Raw genomic sequence first — 20,841 nt, 5'->3', positions numbered from 1 at the left:
AACAAGGTGAGGGCTGGGGCATGGTGGAGGGGGTATGGAGGGAGGTGGTCTCAAACAGATGATGGGGATTAAGGAGACACTTGTCATGATGAGCACTGCGTGATAATGTATGGAATTGTTGAACCACTATTTTGTATACATGAAACTAATGTAACACTGTATCTTAACTATACTGGAATTACAATCTAAAAATAAGCAAATACTCCTATATTTTTTAAAAAGATGTAAAATGTGAAGTCAAACATAAAACGTGATGGGACAGGATTAACAATGTTAAGCTTTACAACAGGGTCAAACTTAAGTTGTTATCAACTTAAAAGACATCATTTTAGACATGTCATTGTATGTAAGCCTCATAGTAACCACAAAGCAAAAATCTCTTGTAAATTCACAAAAAATAAAGAGAAAAAAAATATAAGCATACCACTAAAAAACTCATCAAACCACAACGGAAAAGATCAAGAGAAGCAAGGAACTAAGAAGAACCATAAAAACATCCAGAGAGCAATTAAGAAAATGGTTACAGGCACAAATCTATCAACAATTACTTTAAATGTTAGTGGGCTAAATTCTCAAGTCAAAAAACAGCATGAATTAATAAATAACACACATGACTCATCCACCTACTGCCTACAAGATACTCCCTTTAGATGTGAAGACATACGCAAACTTTAAGTGAAAGGATAGAGAAAGATACTCAATACAAATAGAAACCACAAGAAAGCTATACCTGTATCCAACAAAATAAACTTTAAAACAAAGACTGTAATAACAGACAAAATAGGGCACTACATACTGATAAAGGAGTCAATCCAATCCAATAAAGATGATATAACATTTGTAAATATTTACATGCCAACCACAGGTGCACCTAAATATAAAGCAAGGCAGGGCACCTGGCTGACTCAGTCAGAAGAGCATGCAACTCTAGATCTCACGTTGGATATAGAGATTACTTTAAAAAAAATTTTTTAATCTTTAAAAATAAATAATTTAAGCAAATATTAATAAATCCAAAGGGAGAAACAGGCAGCAATACAATAAGAGCAGGGCACTTTAATGCCCCCACTTCCATCAACAGACAGAGAATCACTAAGGAAACATCAGCCTTTGTGACACATTTAACACCGAACAGACTTAACAGATATTTACAGAACATTCCATCCCAAATCAACAGAATACACACTCTTCTCAAGTGCATATGAAACATTTCCCAAGTTAGATCATATGTTGAGCTACAAATTTTAATAAATTTGAGAACTGAAAACATATAAGCATATTTTCATGAATCTAGAAATTAATTACATGTTTAAAAAAACCCTGGAAAATTCACAAATATGTAGAGACTAAACAACATGTCAATAAGCAAGCAATGCAACAATGAAGAAATCAAAAGAGAAATTAAAAAAATACTTTGAGATAAATGAAACTGGAAAGGCAAAATAGCAAAATTTACAGGAAGAAAAATCTCAAATAACCTAACTTTATAGCTCAAGGAACTAGCGTTTAAAAAAAAAAAAAAAAAAAAAAAGACAAAACAAGGCTCAGTTAGGCAAAAGGAGGAAATAACAATGTTAGAGGAGAGAGCATGAGAGTAAAAAGACAATAGAAAGATCAATGAAACTAAGAGATGGTTCTTCGAAAAGATAAACAAAATAGACAATCCTGCAGCTAAAGTCACCAAGACAAAAAAAAAAAAGAAGAAGAAGAAGAAGATGATGACGCAACAGCAGAAATGAAAGAAGAAATGTTACAATCGATAGCACAGAAACTCATGGGGTCCTGGGATCCAGTACCACATTGGGCTCCCTGCTCAGGGGGGAGTCTGCTTCTCTCTCTCCCTCTGCCTCTCTCCACCCTCCCTCATGCACTCACGCTCACTCTAAAATAAGTAAAATATTTTTAAAAATGATACCATACATACAGAAGGTCATAAAAGACTGAACAATTTTATAGCAACAAACTGAATAACCTAGAGGAAATGGATAAATTCCTAGAAACATACAATCTACCAAAACTGAATCATAAATATATACAAAATCTGAACAGATCAACTACTACAGAGACTGAAAGAGTCATCAAAAATCTCCCAAAGGGTTAAAGTCCAGAACCAGATGACTTCACTGATAAATTCTACCAAACATTAAAATAAGAATATCAACCCTTCTCAACTCAACTCTTCCAAAAAAAAATAGGAGGAATCACTCTCACATTCATTTTAGGGGGCTAGCATTACCCTAATACCAAAACCAGATAAAGACAACAACAAAGAAAAGAAAATTACCGGCCGATATACTGATGAACAGAGAAACAAAAATGCCCAACAAAATCTTAGCAAACCAAATTCAACATACATTACAAGGGGGGACTGGGGAGATTTCCAGGAAAGATGGTGGAATAGGAGAATGCTAAACTCACCTCATCCCACAGAACAACTAGATAACGCCTATATCAGCATAAATGACCCAGAAAATAACCTGAAGACTGGCAGAACAGACTCTCCACATCTAAATGTAGAGAAGGCACCACATCAAAGAATACAGGAAGGGTGGAAAGCCAAAGGGATCCCAAAGACTGTCTGTGGGAGGGAGGTACTGGCAGATGCAGAAAGGGGAGATGCCCAGATCCCCAAACCAGGTACCCCAGGCACAAGGGACCCACATGGGGAAGACAGATCCCCCATAACATTTGGTTTGGGAAACCAGAGGAGCCTAACAATCAGTAGGGATTAACACCTGGAATATTCATAATTAGGAAGCTCTGCTCTAGGAGAGTGTGGAGGGTACAGGCCCTGTCCTTAAAGAGACAACACAACAGGGATGTCTGGGTGGCTCAGGCAATTTAGCATCATTTCGGCCCAGGTCATGAGCTCCTGGGTTGTGGGATCAAGTCCTGCATCAGACTTCACACTCAGGGAGGAGTCTGCTTGAAGATTTTTCCCTCTGCTCCTCACCTCCCCCCATATACATGTGTATACACACTCTCTCTCAAATAAATAAACCTTTAAAAAAGAGAGAGAGAGAACAAGAAACATTCCTGCTGAGATAGAGCACAGAAGCAGCAGTTTGAAAAATGCCTGGGGTATGTGGGAAGATTTATTGACTAATCTCAGAGTCTGTATAGTAAGGGCTGAGATCCTTGGGAACTAAAGACCTAGCAGATACCACTTATCTTCCCCACCCTACAGCATAGATACACCTGTGGGAACCAGCACAGCACCTATACTCCCCATCTTGCTTGCTAACAGCATCCCCATCCACAGGTACCTCTGCAGTTCTGCCCCCTCCAACCTAGCAGGCCTCAGTAAGAGTTTTCCCAGAAGGCTGCAGGGACACAGCACAGACCAGGCTGGCACCGTGAACCCCACTCCATGTTCTGCTGCTAACATGCTCCCTCCAATATGCCCTTGTTCAGAGCCCTCTAAAGCAGTGTCACAAACCTGGTAGTTTGCAAGCAGTCCCAAGAGAGGCCAGCACCACTTCAAAGGGACTCCTTTCCCAAGGAGAAGGGAAGATAACCCCACACACCACTACAATTACAGCACCAACTGGGGGCAGACACTGGGTCTAACTGCAGGCTCTTTCCAGCAACAAAAGTTTCTCAGGGGACAACACAGGGAGAGTACCCTGAAGTTCAGTGCTACTGCATCTCTGGCAAAAACCTGGTCTGACTCAACTCAAGCACAGAGTGGACCCAAACCGGCCCATTAACAACACAGGGGCCAAACCTTGCCCACAAGAGGCAAAAAGAACTATTAAAGATGACTAGACTGAAGGCAAACACAGATTGGACACAACAGTAGGGCACATACAACACACACAGGAGACACCCCTAAAGGCCAGGACTGCTGAAAAGGGAACACTGCATTGCAGGACACTACAGAACCTATTCTTCATCAGGTCACCACTTTCAAGAACTGGAGAAATAGCTGACTTTCCGAATATACAGAAACAAGACATAGAAGAGTTAGACAAAGTGAGGAGACAAGGGAGTATGCCCCAGATCAAAGAACAGGATAGTATCACAGCAAGAGAGCTAAATGAAATGGAGGTAAGTAATATGTCTGATGGGGAATTTAAAGTAATGGTTAGAAAGATACTCCGTGGAGAAAAGAGTGGAGACACCCTCAACAAAGAGAAAGAAAATGTAAATTAACCAGAGATGAAGAATTCAATAACTGAAATTAAAAACAAACCAGACAGAATAAACAGTAGACTAGAGGAAGCATAAGAAGGAATCAGCGACCTGGAAGCAGAGTAATGGAAAGCAATCAAGCTGAACAGGGAAAAAAAGTAACAATAATAAATGAAGACTTTGGGAAGTCAGTGACACCATCAAGTATAATAACATTCACATTAGAGGGATCCCAGAAGGAGAAAGAGAAAAGGGGGCAGAAAATTTATTTGAAGAAATAGTTGAAAGTTTCTCCAGTCTAGGGAAGAAAACAGAAATCCAGGTCCAGAAGGCACAGAGAGCCCCCCCAACAAAAGCAACCCAAGGAGGTCCACACAAGGACACAAGTAATTAAAATGGCAAAAAGTAAAAATAAATAAATAATTAAAAAATAATAAAATGAAAAAGTAGTGATGAAGAGAAAATTTTAAAATCATCAAGAAAGAACAGTTACAAACAAGGAAAAACCTGTAAGACTATCAACTGACTTTTCAGCAGAAACTTGGCAGATCAGAAGGGAATGGAACGATATATTCAACACTTGACCTTAGCCAAAAGGCCGAGAAGTGAAGGAACGATATATTCAAAACACTAAAAGAAAAAAAACTTGCAACCAGGTTTTTCTCTATCCCAAAAAGAGAGATAAAGAATTTCCCAGAATAGAAGGAAAGATAAGGAGTTTCCTGGACACACAAAAGTTAAAGGAATTTATCTCTCTCTCTCTCAAATAAATAAAAATTAAAAAAAAAAATAAACCTTTAGCCAGACTCATTTTTTAAAAAGGTAAATAAATAAATAAATAAATAAGAGAAAGAGAAAAGACTTAAAATCAGAAATGAAAGAGGAGAAGTAACAACTGACTCTACAGAAAGACAAAGGATTATAAGAGAATGATATGAAAAATTATAAGCCAACAAATTGGACAACCTAGAAGAAAAGGATAAACTCCTAGAAACATATAACCTCCCAAAACTGTATCAGGAAGAAACAAAAAATTTGAACAGACCAATTACCAGCAATGAAATTGAATCAAAAAATCAAAAAAATCCCAACAAACAAAAGTCCATGACCGGAGAACTTCATAGGTGAATTCTTCCCAACATTTAAAGAAGAATCTATTCCAAAAAACAGAAAAGGGAGGGAAACTTTCAAATTCATTCTGGGACCAGCATTATCCCCATACCAAAACTAGATAAAGAAACTATAAAAAAAGGGAATTACAGGCCACCATCTCCCATGAACATCAATCCAAAAATCCTCAATAAAATATTAGCAAATCAAATCCAACAATAATTTTTTAAAAAATCAGTCACCATGATCAAGTCAGATTTATTCCCAGGATGCCAAGAGTGGCTCAATATTTGCAAATCACTGTGATACATCACATTAACAATAAAAGAAAGGATAAGAACCACATGATCATTCAATATATGTAGAAAAAGCACCTGACGAAGGATGAAACACAGTCACAGGGCACCTGGGTGGCTCAGTCATTAAGCATCTGCCTTCGGCTCCAGTCATGATTCCACGGATCCTGAGACTGAGCCCTACATCGGGCTCCCTGCTCAGCAACCTGTGTCCATTAATGGATGGACAAAGAAAATGTAGTATATATACACAATACTATTCATCCTTAAATCCTTGCGTATCTCAGTTGGTTATGCATCTGACCCTTGATTTCAGCTCAGGTCATGGTTTCATGGGTCGTGAGATCCCATCAGGTGTGGAGTTTGCTTAAGATTCCTTCCCTCTCCCTCTGCCCTTCCCCCTACAAAGCATTAGTTGTGTGCATGTGCTGGCTCACTCTCTCCCTCTAAAAGAAACAAATAACAAAAGGTTGGGGACAAGTTGGAGACAACCTAAAAGAACCAATGTCAAAGTGGAACTATTTGAGCAACAAAATAACATAGTTTCAGATTATAATCCAGAAATAGAGCACCCAGACCTGCCATACCTTAGGCAAAAGAAATCTGCAGAATACAGTACGCTCAAATCTAACTCTGAGAGATGCTGCTACATCTTAGTACTATACTATGTTCCCCTCATCAACTACTATATCCCTATATACACACACACCCCTTCCTTTTCTCTTCCAGGACCAGTATTTAAGCATTATGGAAGGCTATCTACTAAGCAATCTCTACCCAAAGTCCCTCCAAGAACTCACTTATTTTCAAGGCTTCAACTCGGCTAATGGCCCGCAAAATAAAATCACTCCCATCACCTGCACTACCTCTGCATCATCTGTCATTTCTAATTTTATGTTCCACATCTCAAGCTCAACATATCCCAAATTAAACTCCTTTTACCTACCCATACCAACATTCCCTAAAAGCAGTTTCCCCATTTCAACTTCGGCTATCACCAACACTTGGTGACTCACCTAAGTCTCAAACCTGCAAATATCTATCTTCCTTGTACCTTCTATATTCCCAATATATCACTGACTCATCATTTTCTTTCATACTGATTCTTTTCCTCTCCATCCACTTCTACCACCTTAACTTATGCCCTTATCATTACACTCCTGAATTATATCAATAGCTTCCTTCTGTATTCCCTGATTAAACTCTCCCTAATTCATCCTACATATATTAGCAACAGTTTTCATGTAGCTAGCCCTCCACTATTGGTCACTGTAAAGATACCTGCTGATGATTTTAGTAGACACTACTGGTTGGCTACCCAATATCCATTCTTCTTCTTTGTTGATAGAACCCAAATTTTGTTCAGAGACCCTCAACTGCCCCAAGTGACTCAGGGAAGTGAATCCCGGGGTGAATCTTGATTGGTCTTACCTAATCATGGCAGTCCCATCCCCAAAATTTAAGCCCAAGCACGTGGTTCAGTTGTCATGAAATGTGAGAGGTGGCCCTTTTGAAGATTTCTGGGAAAGATTTCTTTGCTCCTATAAATGTGACATAGAAAACATGGTACTTTCTACCTCCAGATGTTGTCACATCTGAATGAGGTATTTGGAACTCCTAAGCCAACTTAAAGATAAAGCTGGCAAGCACAAAGAGGGCAGAGGCAAGAGTAAAGAAGTAAAACTGCAGGTCAGCATTGGAAGCCTGATACACACAACACTGATAAATCTCAGAAGCATTGGGCTTAATGAAAGAAACCACGCAAAGAAGTACATTCTATAATGATTATCCACAAACACACATTCCATATGAAGTTCTAAAATATGCAAAACTAATCTACATTGATATAAATCAGATTATCAACTGGCTAGAGAACTTGGGGGAGGGAAGAAATGACTTGGGAAAAGAAGGAATTTTTGACAAAAATATTCTATTATGACTGGAGTGATAGAGTTGTCAAAATTCATCTAACTGTATTCTTAAAAATTAGTGTATCTTACTATATATATTGTATTTCAATAAAGTTTACTTAAGAAAAATGGATAATTAGTACTATGGTATGCCAGATGGTTATGCATGCTATAGAGAAAAATAGACAACAAAGGAGAGTACAAGAGGCAAGAGACTGGGGGTCAAAGTAAGTGCACAATTTTAAATAGGATGGTTACACAGGACTTTCTAATAAAGGCCTCAAGGAAGAGAAAGGTGTACAGGAGACATATCAAAGAAGGCAACGCCAAATAGAGATCAGCAACTGCAGAGCCCTTCTTTTTCAGTAATAATCATCTGAAGGTTCTGACTACAGTAATCAAACATGTTTTGAAAGGATCACTCTGGGCACTCAGTTGAGAACACCTATAAAGTGGTAAGGATGAAAGTAGGGAGTCCAGATAGGAAGCTCTGCAATATGATGGTAGCTGAGATCAGGGTAGTGGTAAATAGAAATGTTCAGGTTCTGGACCAAAGTTAAAGAGTCTTTGCTAATGGGCTGAGTGTCAGATTGAAAGAGGAGTCAAGGATGACTATAAGATGTGCAAGGACCGAAAGCCATCTACTGAAATGAAGAAGACTGTAGGGAGGAACTGGTTTACTCGTGAATGTGAGAATTTTATTTTGGTCAAGTTAATTTTAAGATGCTTATTAGACCATCAAATGGAGAATAAAGGAGGCAGGTGGATATACAAGTTTGGAGTTCAGGGAAGGGGTCTAAGCTAAAGATAAAAATCTGGGAGTTGCCAGCATATAAAAATGCACTTAAAGAGATAAGCCTCGATGAGATCACTAAGAGACTGAGTATAGACAAGAGAAAAGAAATTTAAAAAGCTGAGCCTAAGTGCAATCTAAAATTTGGAAATGGGGTGGGGGGGGGGCGGTGCGCCTGGGTGGCTCAGTCATTAAGTCTGTCTTCAGCTCAGGTCATTATCCCAGGATCCTGGGATGGAGCCAAGCATCAAGTCCAGCATGAGGCTCCCTGTTCAGCAGGAAGCCTTCTTCTCCCTCTTCCACTCCCCCTGCTTCTGTTCCTGCTCTGTCTCTCTCTCTCTGTCAAAATAAATAAATAAAATCTTTTTTTAAAAATTTGGAAATGGGAAAGAAAAAGAAACAGTAAAGGAGAATGAGAAGGAATGGCCGGTAAAATAAAAGGAAAACCAAGAGGTGATATCCTAGAAGCCAAAGGAAGAAAAGGCTTCAACAAGAGAAGCAAGACCATCGGGAATAAATGCTACTGATAGGTCAAATTACATGAGGACTGAAAATTCACTGGAATTATTAGAGAACCAATGTCCCTTCAGGAACCCAGGTCCATGTAAATATCTCTTCTTCTAGATGAGTAACTCACACACTGCTAGGTTCAATTTGTACTAATTAGAAATCACTGTGTATTTTTAAATCAAACTATCACTCCTAAAATGGAAGCAGTAGTATGTTAATCTATTTTAAACATGATGTTTATTTTTGGTCACTATTTGGTATTCTAAGTATTCTGGTAAATAATCACCTCTGCTGTTTACCACTTTTATTCTAGCCTCATCAAACCCCAAACATATCCACATATAATCATCAAGATTTGCTACAACTTTTTCCAAGAGGTGATCTTTATTTTACTAGAAGGTTAAAATGTAACACCGAAATATAACCACTGGATATTAAAAATTACTATCCAGTGAGTACTGAAGGACATAAACAGAACAGAAGACTCCTGGTACAAAAGCAGAAAGAGGAATATAAATATATTTTGCCACAAATGCAAGACTCCGTCAAACACACAAACAGGATGTATACTGTGATTCAAATCTCTTTTACCTTGAGCCAAACAATGTAAAAGGCTCAGTTTAGGGCAGTCATGCTCTTATTTAAAGATACAGTTTTAATACCGGACTCTTGCTGCTGTGCAAATTTTGATATGAGAACATTTTAAGTCCTCTTCAAAGCCAGGGGAACAGTGTCTTCCAAATAATCTGGTCCATTTCAAGGTAGCTGAACTTCCTCAAAACAAGAGATAGTAATTAAGAGTTCCTGGCCGGTACAATAAGTGAACATTCCCTCAGACATGTCTATTCGAACTTAAATGCTAAAAATAAATTGAGCATACATTCTTCACAAAACCACATGCACTAATGGTGCATGCAACAAACTGCAATCCTAATCATTCCTTCTGGGCAAAGGGTATTTGTAGCTCACAGCAATTTTTGATACAAGGAATTAGAAAGAATACTAAGAAGTTACTATCAAGTGTGTGTTCACACACACGGACTGACTTTCATCTTCTAGGTCAATATTTTTTCTGAGCTCTTTTTGGATGTTTCAGTAAGCAGATTATGTTCCTTGACACAACCATTTCAGTCCTCTCTCAAAAAGATTAGATAGCAAGTTGTTCCTAAATTTGCCATTATGAGGTAAGTGGCAGCTAAAATCAGAAAATTCTTGGTACAGCTTAAAACTGATCGATTGTTTTTCATTTCAGAGAAATTCAGCTGAAGTCAGTTACAGCAAACAATTCCCCAAGGACAGAGTAAAGTTCAAGGTTAATACTACCTTAATTTTTATTTACATAGGAACAAGGTAATGGTACTTTTCACCCTTCCCTCAGTTTACTAAATCAATCCTTATCACCAACTGGAATGGACTGTAGTATCCTCCTGTGTTGCTGAGTAATTGCTACTTTCAAGCAACAAAAGCAGGTCCTGTTTAATCCTTTGCCAGTTTAAAAAAAAAAAAAAAAGTCAGTCCTTTTGATGTCAGGAAATGCAAAAGCCAAGTCCTCCAAGTAACCAAATGAATCAATTACATTTACATTTTTAAATCATGTTCCAGACTAAAATAAGTAACCCTACAAGGACACATTAAATAAAAATTTTATTTTAGCATGCTTGTACATCCCAAGTAAGTATAACAGACTTCTTTTCCTTTTTTACAATAAACTCCTAATTAGCACAACAATTTTTGAAACTAATTTCCTGTGTTTCAGTGAGACAGCCTGGATTCTGGAGGACATGGGAGGGGAAGAAGGGAAAGAATTATTAAAAATACTCCTCTAAAAAAAAAAAAACAAACATTGCTATGTAATTCCTACGCAAATGTTTATTAACTTCCCCTGGCACAAAAACAGTGATGTCATTCTACATAGCCATACAGCAGTTATAATCAACACTTGAGTTTTTAAATCATTGACAACTTAAGGAAATTAAGAATATTACTCAAAAATCGCCTCTCCCTAGAGTACCACATCTGTGAAAGAGAAGAGTGTGCCCATCTGGGGTCATATACATACTCAGCATCAACAAGACTGAAGTCATTTTTCCCTGCACAACAGAAAAGTTGTTTTTTTTTCCCCTTAAAGAACTCTGAGCAATGTAAGTCAGGACTTTAAATGGCTCTGTATAAAAACACAAAAAGGGTGGGTCACATTCTATTAGTAAAAGCAGTTCAACACTGAGAACTCCTCCTCCTTTAAAATGAAATCTAAAAAAACAAAATAATTTTCAAAGGTAATTAGAACTCTTTATAGTTATCTTTGCTTCATTTTTTTCTAAAATACAGATTACTACCTTTAAAGAGTATACAAAGAGCTGATAAATTTGTATCTGCAGTGTGCTCTCACAACAAAAGTAATGTGCACTTTTTTCTTACAGCAAGCACTAAATAAAATATCCAAACTCAATTCCAGTAAGAACAACACCTAACAATTTTTACTATAACATCAACAATATTTACTGCACCAAGATTTGTGGTTTATTTCGTAATCTAGTACAACTATTTTGTCAGCTTTAAAATTACCCCAAATTGACTGGAATACCAACTCTACAGCTACACGAAATCATAAAATTGTTGCAAAACTTGAGGTGCCATGATTATGTCCCTTTCTATTAATATTTAACATAACGAAACACAGAAAAAGCAAATATTTCAACTTGGCTTCAGATTACAGGTCAACATCCAAACTAACAATTAAAATCACAACAAAAGCAACACAATATTCTAAACAAAGGGCATTTCAAACAAGCTGTCATGGAGACTTCAGATTACTACATCCTAAATAGTTGAAAAGTTGCTCAACTGTTTAGATTTTTGTTGCTGATGCTAATTTGTTACCTATCAGGAATATATCTACTATTTTTACTTTCTACCTGTGCCACATTTATCTTCGGTTTTACATTTCTGGATCTTTCAACCATTGGAGATCAACCATCAGATTACTTCAACAAGTAGAAATAGCAACACCGCTCCCAAACAGCAATTTCTGCATTGCTAGACACTTATCTAGTTGGTAGATTTATACCATTGTTCATTCTTAGTTCCTTAAATGTAAAAAATACCCACAGAATGGTGGCATACCCCTAAATTGGTTTAAATATGGTACAAAGTTATTTTTAGTTAGGTTCAAGTTTTAAAAAGGCACTAATCATTCTTCTCAAAGGCTAATCTACTCAAGTTCCTCCCATATTAAAAAAATTAAAAGCTTAATTTGTCCCTTTTGGAAAAAAGTTTATGTAATGCTCTAGTAAAAGGACATTAAAATTACAGAATAATAAACCTGACATCAGGGTCAGGATCATACCTACTGTTAATAAAATTAAGTCTGACATTTATTCTAATTATGGTCCTTTCAAATACCAGCATGGTTAAATGTCCTTTACATGCACTTTCAAATATAATTCTTATTTTTAAAAAACACTCTTATTTTCTAGTGTGCAAAGTAAAAAGGAAGAAGAAAACCCCCATAAACCATTATAAACTGGTTCTCATTCAGGAAAAAAAAAAAAGAAGATATAAGAAACATTCATGTAGTATTTGAGGACTATGTCTAGTCCCTCCTTGCATGCTAGAAAGATGCAAAGACAAACACTTGCAACTATTCAGACAGATCATTCCACAGTTGTAACTTTCATCATAGTTCTCAAAGCAGTATGGTGAGGTCAGCTCACAAACAGCTTAAGTAGCCAAACTAGAAATTGGTGGTAGTAGTATCAGGCTACATAACAGCCTCTCCAAAGAATATGAAGTAAGAGAACTAAAATGTGCTGGAAACACGCCAAGTGACTTGATGGACTATAGCTTTGAGCAATGAATACGCAGAGCTTATAGTATGTAGCAATTCAGGCCTTGTTTAAAACGAAAATTAGCCATATATACGAGGTATTTAACACTACCAAATTTCTCCATACTTGTGATTTGAAAGACATCTAGGCTGGCAAGATTTGATAAACTAAATACATACTCTGTAAAGAAAAATCTGACTTCTATCCTATATGAAAATGAGAAAGGTAAAAGAAATACTATTATATTCATATTATTCTGCATAGAATAGCCTTTATTCTTTAAGGATTATACTGCCCTCTGCATAATTCTAAAGGCTTAGGTTCTTCTATTCTGTCAATTCTGAATGAACATCTCTGCAAGTGGCTGGCATTTAGAATTAGTCAACTTTCTCAGTAGATTTTTTTTTTTTTTAAAGATTTTATTTATTTATTTGACAGAGAGAGAACACAAGTAGGCAGAGAGGCAGGCAGAGAGAGAGAGGAGGAAGCAGGCTCCCTGCTGAGCAGAGAGCCTGATGCGGGACTCGATCCCAGGACCCTGAGATCATGACCTGAGCCGAAGGCAGTGGCTTAACCCACTGAGCCACCCAGGCGCCCCTCTCAGTAGATTTAATAAAGAATTAATCCTGTACAATCAAAGAACATAATTTTGATCAAAAACAACTCCTCTGACCTTAATCAAAATACATTACTTTTACAATTTCACCTCTGCTGAAATATTTTAAAACAGAAGAAAGTCTAATTCTTAATTGTCCAACTTTCCAAACATATTTTCTTTCTGAAGAAATAAAAGAAAATGCAGTTATTTTAGGCAAGAGAAAGAATCCTATTCATTTCAAATCAAGACACATTTAACACCTATTTTGTGCCAGACATTATGGTGAGAACTGAGGAAACAAACATTAAATCTGTATGTGGTCTCACAGAACTGATGATCTAGTTGAGGAAAATGACCCACTTAGAAATCAATCATCTCTCTCTCTCTCTGCTGTACTAGTCACAGGAACAAAAGCTCTTGTATCACCCAGAAAAGTGTGAATAAGTCCGCCATGGAGGACAGAAAAAATCTTCAGAGAAGCTGAGCTACGTCTCGAAGCATAAGAATTTCACAAAAGAAAAGGAATACTTCAGGCCAAGGACAGAACGAGCAAAAGAAAGAAAGCACAAAAACGTGTGTGACAAAGCCCTGTGACAAAAGCAGGGACAACCATTTCTGGAACATGTGCTACTTACTACTCTTCTACCTTCACCCATGACAGCCATTACTAATCAACTAAAACATGTTTAAAGCCCACATGAAACTCAAACTCCTTCTCAACAGATAACCCAAAATCAACACAAGAAGTTAAGTCCATGACATGAAATTTATGTGCTATTCTGAGCGTGGGAACAGAAGGTGGCAGGACCTGAGGGTAGGGGGATACATTAAGGAGAGATTATGAATGAACATGAATGCTAGGATAATAAGTACAGATTTTATCCTATGGACAACCGATCAAAGAATTTTATGAAAAATACAGATGTGATCAATTCTGGCAGAAGTATGAAGACTGTATCTGGACAGACAGAATAAAGACAGAAAGAACAATTAAGATACTATTGCAATAATCCAGGCAAGATATGATGAGGCCTGAATTTCAGTGATGGCACAAATCTACTGTAGATTCTGAAACAAAAACGGAGTGTTTGGGCTTTTATAATTCATGGTTTTAAAACAAACGCTTGAGGGGTGCCTGAGTGGCTCAGTGGTTAAACCCTCTGCCTTAGGCTCAGTTCATGATCTCAGGGTCCTGGGATCGAGCCCCGCATCGGGCTCTCTGCTTGGCAGGGAGCCTACTCCTTCCCCCTTCTCCGCCTGCCTTTTTGCCTACTTGTGATCTTTGTCTGTCAAATAAATAAATAAAATCCTTAACCAAAAAAAAAAAAAACGCTTGAGAAAAATTAGTATTCTAATTAGAATTCTCAAATAATACTCAAAAAGGAAGGGACAAATTAAAATTAAGATAAAGACTGGAACTAAAGTAGTGAATCACAATGATACTCAAGATTACTCAAGACTAGGGCGCCTGGGTGGCTCAGTGGGTTAAGCCGCTGCCTTCGGCTCAGGTCATGATCTCAGCGTCCTGGGATCGAGTCCCGCATCGGGCTCTCTGCTCAGCAGGGAGCCTGCTTCCCTCTCTCTCTCTCTGCCTGCCTTTCCAACTACTTGTGATTTCTCTCTGTCAAATAAATAAATAAAATCTTTAAAAAAAAAAAAAAGATTACTCAAGACTATAAATTCAGAAATAGTTATTTCAGGTTTAGCATCAAGAAGAACATCCATCTTCATGACCAGACTAATACTTAGACTAATACTCAGCAAGTCTTTTCTTCCGGAGGGCACTAATACTCTAGCCAAACAACAAACACTATTCACCTTAAATGCCCCTTAAATGCAGGGTCTAATTTGCACCCCAGTGGGATGCAAAAAGCATAAAAGTCAAATTGAAAGCCAAAGTTTGAAACTATGTAGGTTCTACTTTATCCAAACATTTAAAACTATGTATTTCTTTTACATGAAATAAATCTTCCAGAAATACTACTTCTGCTGTTGTACTGTTAAGGAATCATATCCTAGCCTTTTAATTCTAGACTTCTTCGCATGGAATACAACCTATTTGTAGCACTTAGGGCGGTATGCAAAAAAAGCAACTACCCTAGCACTTCTGCACAATGTTTAATAAATTATTTTGATTAAAACTAACAACTTCATTATAGCTCAAAAGGCCAAAGACAGTCAAAAAAGTTTTTCTATTTTTGGAAAAAGAGATTCTTTAACTGTTGCAAAGGCTAATGCTGTGACATGAAATCCAGGTGCAACATGTTAACAAACATGCTGGAAAAGCAAGCATAACTGTTTTAACACCTAAGGGTATTCACATTAAGGATAAAATTACCCTGTAGTGAATGCCAACAATGCACCTCATACTACATAGATAGTCAAGGGTTCTACTTTGTTACCATTCCAGCTCTTCCATGTCCCAGTAAGCAAACCCTCAAAGTGGGACTCTCTTCTCTAAAAATAAGCTAAAATGAAAAATATGAACTACAAAGATAAAATTTATTTGTGATATATTGTTTATCCTGAGAAAACAAATCACATTAAGTTTATCATAATCTATCTCTTTTCCAGAAAGAAATGGAGTAGCTAGTCATGAGCAGGGCCCACTTCTCATGATGTCATTCCAAAGCCATTACTAAATGTTACACATGTTATGCTTCCTTCAAATCAATCACAAAACAAGTCATCCTAAGACTGAGGTCAAATTCCATTCAACTAAAAGATCTCCAAACTTGAAGTAACGGTCCACTTACTAAATAATATTCAAATACCAAATTCCAGAAAAACCCTCTTGTACCTCCCCCACTTAAAACAAACAAACAAAAAAAAAATCAGTCTTCCCCTTTTAGCTCATTGTAATGGAATGTGACCTGTAGTTAGGGGCTTTTCCATTCCTTATTTGCTGCTTAGAAAAGGCAAAGCAGATTTACTCTCCCTGACAAGGGTATTATATTTCTTAAAAGAAAAAAAATTGCAGTGTGGGTGGTTAATGATAATAACAACTAGAACAAGCAAAAGGTAAATTGGTTTACTTGATTTCTCATGTATGATAGGATGAGGTTTTGGTTTTTTTAGGATGAGTTTATTTATTTAAATGATAAATGAATCTATTTTTATTTTACAACAATAGTCAAGCATGTAAAAGATGAAGGATTTGCATGACTCCTAATAAACCAGATAGGATAGGGGAAGTTAAAACTACAACTACTTAAATAAATCTGCACACACAAAATTACTATAAACATCTTTTCATGACAAACTATATTTTTGTCATTAAAGTTACACACTTAAGTACCTACCTGATCATGGAGAGAAGAACAGGAAAATATTTAAGAAACGTATTTAAAAGTCTAAAATTAAACACATCTACCTGGGGTTCAGCTAGCATTTTTTAAAAGGAGGTATTGACTAGATGATCCTTACAACTATTATGATACTTTAACCCAAGTTTTGAAATGAACAAATTCTAGACAAAAACCCTCCCACAATAAGTCCCTTAAGGATATATTTTACTTACATTCTTCCTACACCTTCATACATGTTAGTCTCATCTACCAAAGTCATAATCTCTGTATCTGTAAGATGTGCATGCTTTTTCGTTCTGTTTAGCTGTTCAATCTGTATGTCTGCAAGCTTCACCTTCTGTTGAGTGTCAATTACTTTGGCTTGAAGTTCTGTGAAGGCCTAATAAAAACAAGTGATTGATTGATTGATTTAGTGGGTGAAACATGTACAGGAAACACAAGTCAAATCCAAACACATGAAAATAAAGCATGCTAACCAGAGACAAAGCTGTTTTACCGACACAAACATCACTAAAAGTCAATATAATTGTAAACAATCAAGACACCATACTAAATAATGAACTTAACCTGTTCTCAAAAGATGCAGTCTACTTGAAGCAGAACAAAAGCATATTAAATAATATATGAAAAAGCAGGTATCCAAGGAGTAATAAAAAACAATAAATGGGAGAGTCAGAGTATGAAACCCAGAGATTCAAAACAAGAACCACAAATGTAAGACTCACTTCATTTGTGTTACATGACTAGGTTTCAAAACACTTTCCCACATTTGTTTGAAATACAAGGGAATACTAATATGAGAACATTAAGGAATATAATAATATCTCATTTACTCTTCTCAATAGTCCTATGAGTTAGGGATGGCAGTTTCAACATCACTCTTTACAAGTTAAAGTAACTAAATTTGTTAAAGAGATAAAAGTGGCTTGCACAGGGTTGAACAACTATTAGATGGAAAGGCAGGTACTTCTATCCATTTTTTCCGCCCCCCCTAGTTCAGGATGTTTCTATTCTACTGCCTACAGTAAATACAGACTACAAATATTTTTTGAGAAAAAGATAAAAAACAAACAAACAAAATTCAAAGCATTGGGAGAACTGTATCATCATCTTCATATCCACATACCAAGCCAAATTTGACCCTTAAGTGCCCTCATGTGCACTTAACTCAAAGATAAACAGTTTTTGGATACTCTCGTTTAAGTGCCTGGAATGAATTTCAGACGCTGTCAAATTTATGCCTTAATAATATTTGTGACGGCAATACATAGCAAAGGCTACAAAACATTTTTCTGACTTTGTTCTCCCCTACTAGTAGGTTTCCGAAACTGATTTGGGAAAGCAGGTGCCTGAAATTTCCTATTAGTCTCCAACAACAACAAGAACAACAAAAGATCTTATAAAGATATTAGAAGATAAAACCTTTAAACAAGAAGTTTCTTTTTTAATTTAATTAGCTGTCAAAACTACCCAATTTAAGTTTCTAATCATTTTCTTAGTTTGCATTCATTGTCCAGGGGTTTCTTAATAACAAATTCAAATACTGGGAGGTAACACCATTCACAGCTGTATTTTATTGTTAGCTCTTTCACTAAACCCCGACTTACATCACAACTCTTAACAGAAAAAAAAAAAAAAAGGTAAATTTTTAGAATTGGTTAAGAATTCTTTTTTTTTTTTTAATTTTATTCATTTATTTGACAGAGAAAGAGACCACAAGGAGGCAGAGAGGCAGGCAGAGAGAGAGGGAGAAGCAGGCTCCCCGCGGAGCAGAGTCCGATGCGGGGCTCCATCCCAGGACCCTGAGACCATGACCTGAGCTAAAGGCAGCGGTTTAACCCACTGAGCCACCCAGGCACCCCTAGAATTGGCTAAGAATTCTTAAAATAAATCGTTTTGCATGTAAAATTACCTGGCCTGTACACACTTTGCTAAGGAAGCTGGTATAGTGCTCAAGCTGAGATATTGCAGCATTAGAAAACATCACCTTAAAGACTAAATTTACAAGTTTCAAAAGAAGACAAAGAGCAAGTTACACATAAATATATCCTCAGGGCAATAACAAATAGCTTCATTTATTAGGAGCAACAACTCGCTCAGCTATCCTATTTCATAAGCAAAGCTTGACCAGAAATATTAAGGCATAAAATTTGCTCTTCTGAAGAACCTAAACTAATAATCAAAAGGTGCGGAGAAAGTAGAGAATAGTGGTTTCTAGCTCCAACTTTTGACTAAATCTTCTCTGGAACTCAGTTTCCTTTTCTAGAAAAAGTACAGGTTTTAAGTAGATGAAGTCCAGGATCCTTACCCTGACAACCCTTAGATGGCGAATACGTTTTTGACTGACAGCACATTTGTAAGCAACTGTTAGAAGAGAGAAGCCCAATTCCTCCTGATACCGATTTTATTTGGAAAATTTTACGGACCTGTTTGGGGTTTTTTTGACAATCCTTCAAGAAAAGGAGAAAGGGGTGGGGGGCCTAGGGCTGGGAGTTAAAGCCCTGATACTAACACTGCTATGAAACTATCTTTGAACTTCATGTAGATACTGCGACCTTTCAAAGAACAGAATCGAGAAAGTGGTGTAAAAACAGAGTGGACTTGGGAATTTTTAAAGCAAATGAGGATTTAGAATTACAGACGCCTCAGCTCAGGCAAGCGGTCCGCAGGGGCTCGAATATGAAACGCATACTTCAGGTCTTACTATGAAACTGAAGCCTCTACACAACGAAACGGCTCTGGAGCTCGGAACGAGAAGACAGAGCAGCTATTGCCCCGCCAGACTTAACCACACCAGCCCAACCGGCTCTTACCCAGAAAGAGTTGCTCGCCCCCCACGCCAACCTAAGGAGACCTGGTCCCGCCTCAGGACTCTGGGAAATCACTCCCCAGTTCCCTGGGGCCTCTTGCCTTCCTCAGGACTCCAGTCTCATTCGATATTCTTATCCACAATCCCCTTAGCTTCCCAAAGAGAAGCCTATGGCGGCTCAGGACCCTCTTTTACCTTTTTTAACTCCAGATCCACGGGAGCCGCCATCTTGGTTCACTCGGTGCGCCTGCGCAGTAGGATAAAACCAGAAAGAGGTGGAGGAGGGGCGCGCCTTGGCGGTTCGACTTCCCCCTTCCTTCTGCGCCTGCGCACGAGTCGGGCTGGCCGGGCTTCTGGAAGTATTACAGTTACAGATTACGTCTTCCTCACGTGATCTATCAGGCTTGGCAAGCAAATAGCGGTTTTAAGCGCTTTGACAAATAGCTTCGTTAGTGCCGGGTGAATAGAGTTGAATGTGCATGGGGCCCAAACCTCTTCAGGTGGTCATTACTTCAGCTGGTCCCTGTGCTCTCGGGGAAGTAGAAGAATCAGCCTCAGCTTCAGGCTTGCCACTATGGAGAAGTCCAGCAGTTTTAGTACAAGTGTTCTTCCGAAGAATTTATTTCTACCGAAATCTCTTGGAAGACCTTCTAGACACAGTGGTTCTCAAGAGGCTAAATTTACTAAACCAAAGCAGAATCTCTGGGGTGCCTGGATGGCACAGTTGCTTTAAAGGTCCTGACTCTTGGTTTCTGCTTGGGTGATCTCAGGCTTCTTGGGATTGAGCCCTGCCTTGAGTTCCCGACTCATCAGGGAGTCTGCTTTGGACTCTGCCCTCTGTCCCGCTCCCGCCTCATGCTTTCTCTCTCAAATAATACTTTGAAGAAATAATAATAATATAGAATTTCTGGTCCTCATCCCAGACTTAAGTACTGAGAAATCTCTGAAATTGGGGCTCAGAAGTTTGTGTCTTCCCAAACTCCCTTTATGACATGATACAAGTCCACCTGCAGACCACATTTTCAGAATCTGCCATAAAAGATCTGGCATTTAAACCAGAAGATGAATGGTAATTAGACTTAAAGAAAGGGAAGAAATGGATGTTTTACCTACTCTAAAAACTTGGGAGAGAGCGGAAAGGGCAGGGAATTTGGAGCTAACTAGATCCGGATTCAAAGTTCGCTCTTGTTTGTCCGGTTCTACTTCAGTAGCTATATGACAATAGAGTTTGCATCCTCATTTAATTTGAGAGTAACAACATTGACCTCACAGGGTTATTTTAGGGAATAAGTAAACCAGGAAAAGCCCCAAAGAGAGCATCATGATCACAGTAGGTACTCAATAGTTGCAGTTAAGTTGATGTGCTTAGCATTATTATGTCTTTCAAGGTCTAGGAAGCAGGTTACCTTTCCCATTATCTTTTTTGTCTCTTGTATCATTCATTCATCACACATACCAAAAATAATCTTTCCTCTAAACTCTGTTCAGAACTACATCTGTTCCTTTCTCAGGTACATGACACTTCCTATCTTTAAAAAAGAATTTT

The 20,841-nt window shown here is 37.7% G+C and overlaps 1 protein-coding gene and 1 long non-coding RNA gene across 2 annotated transcripts in view; both read right to left on the bottom strand.

Moving 5' to 3' along the window:
- Positions 1-19,595, bottom strand: part of PFDN1 (prefoldin subunit 1) — a 66,869-nt gene extending 47,274 nt beyond the window's left edge. Inside the window, exons 1-2 of the mRNA XM_032336519.1 lie at positions 19,491-19,595; positions 16,699-16,865 (exon numbers count right to left, since the gene is read on the bottom strand). Coding sequence (XP_032192410.1) covers positions 16,699-16,865; positions 19,491-19,523 — 200 coding nt within the window. The 5' untranslated portion in view covers positions 19,524-19,595. The remainder of the gene's footprint in view (positions 1-16,698; positions 16,866-19,490) is intronic.
- On the bottom strand, positions 10,385-12,975 carry LOC116586483. The gene is made up of 2 exons (XR_004284043.1): positions 10,813-12,975; positions 10,385-10,525 (listed from the first exon to the last, which is right to left on the bottom strand). It is a non-coding gene; the product is annotated as an uncharacterized LOC116586483 (long non-coding RNA).
- Positions 19,596-20,841: the final 1,246 nt, after the last annotated feature.

This window comes from Mustela erminea, chromosome 3 (genome assembly GCF_009829155.1).
Source record: "Mustela erminea isolate mMusErm1 chromosome 3, mMusErm1.Pri, whole genome shotgun sequence".
Lineage (NCBI taxonomy): Eukaryota > Metazoa > Chordata > Mammalia > Carnivora > Mustelidae > Mustela > Mustela erminea.
Note: the sequence above shows the minus strand (reverse complement) of the source record. Positions and strands in the feature narration are given on the sequence as shown.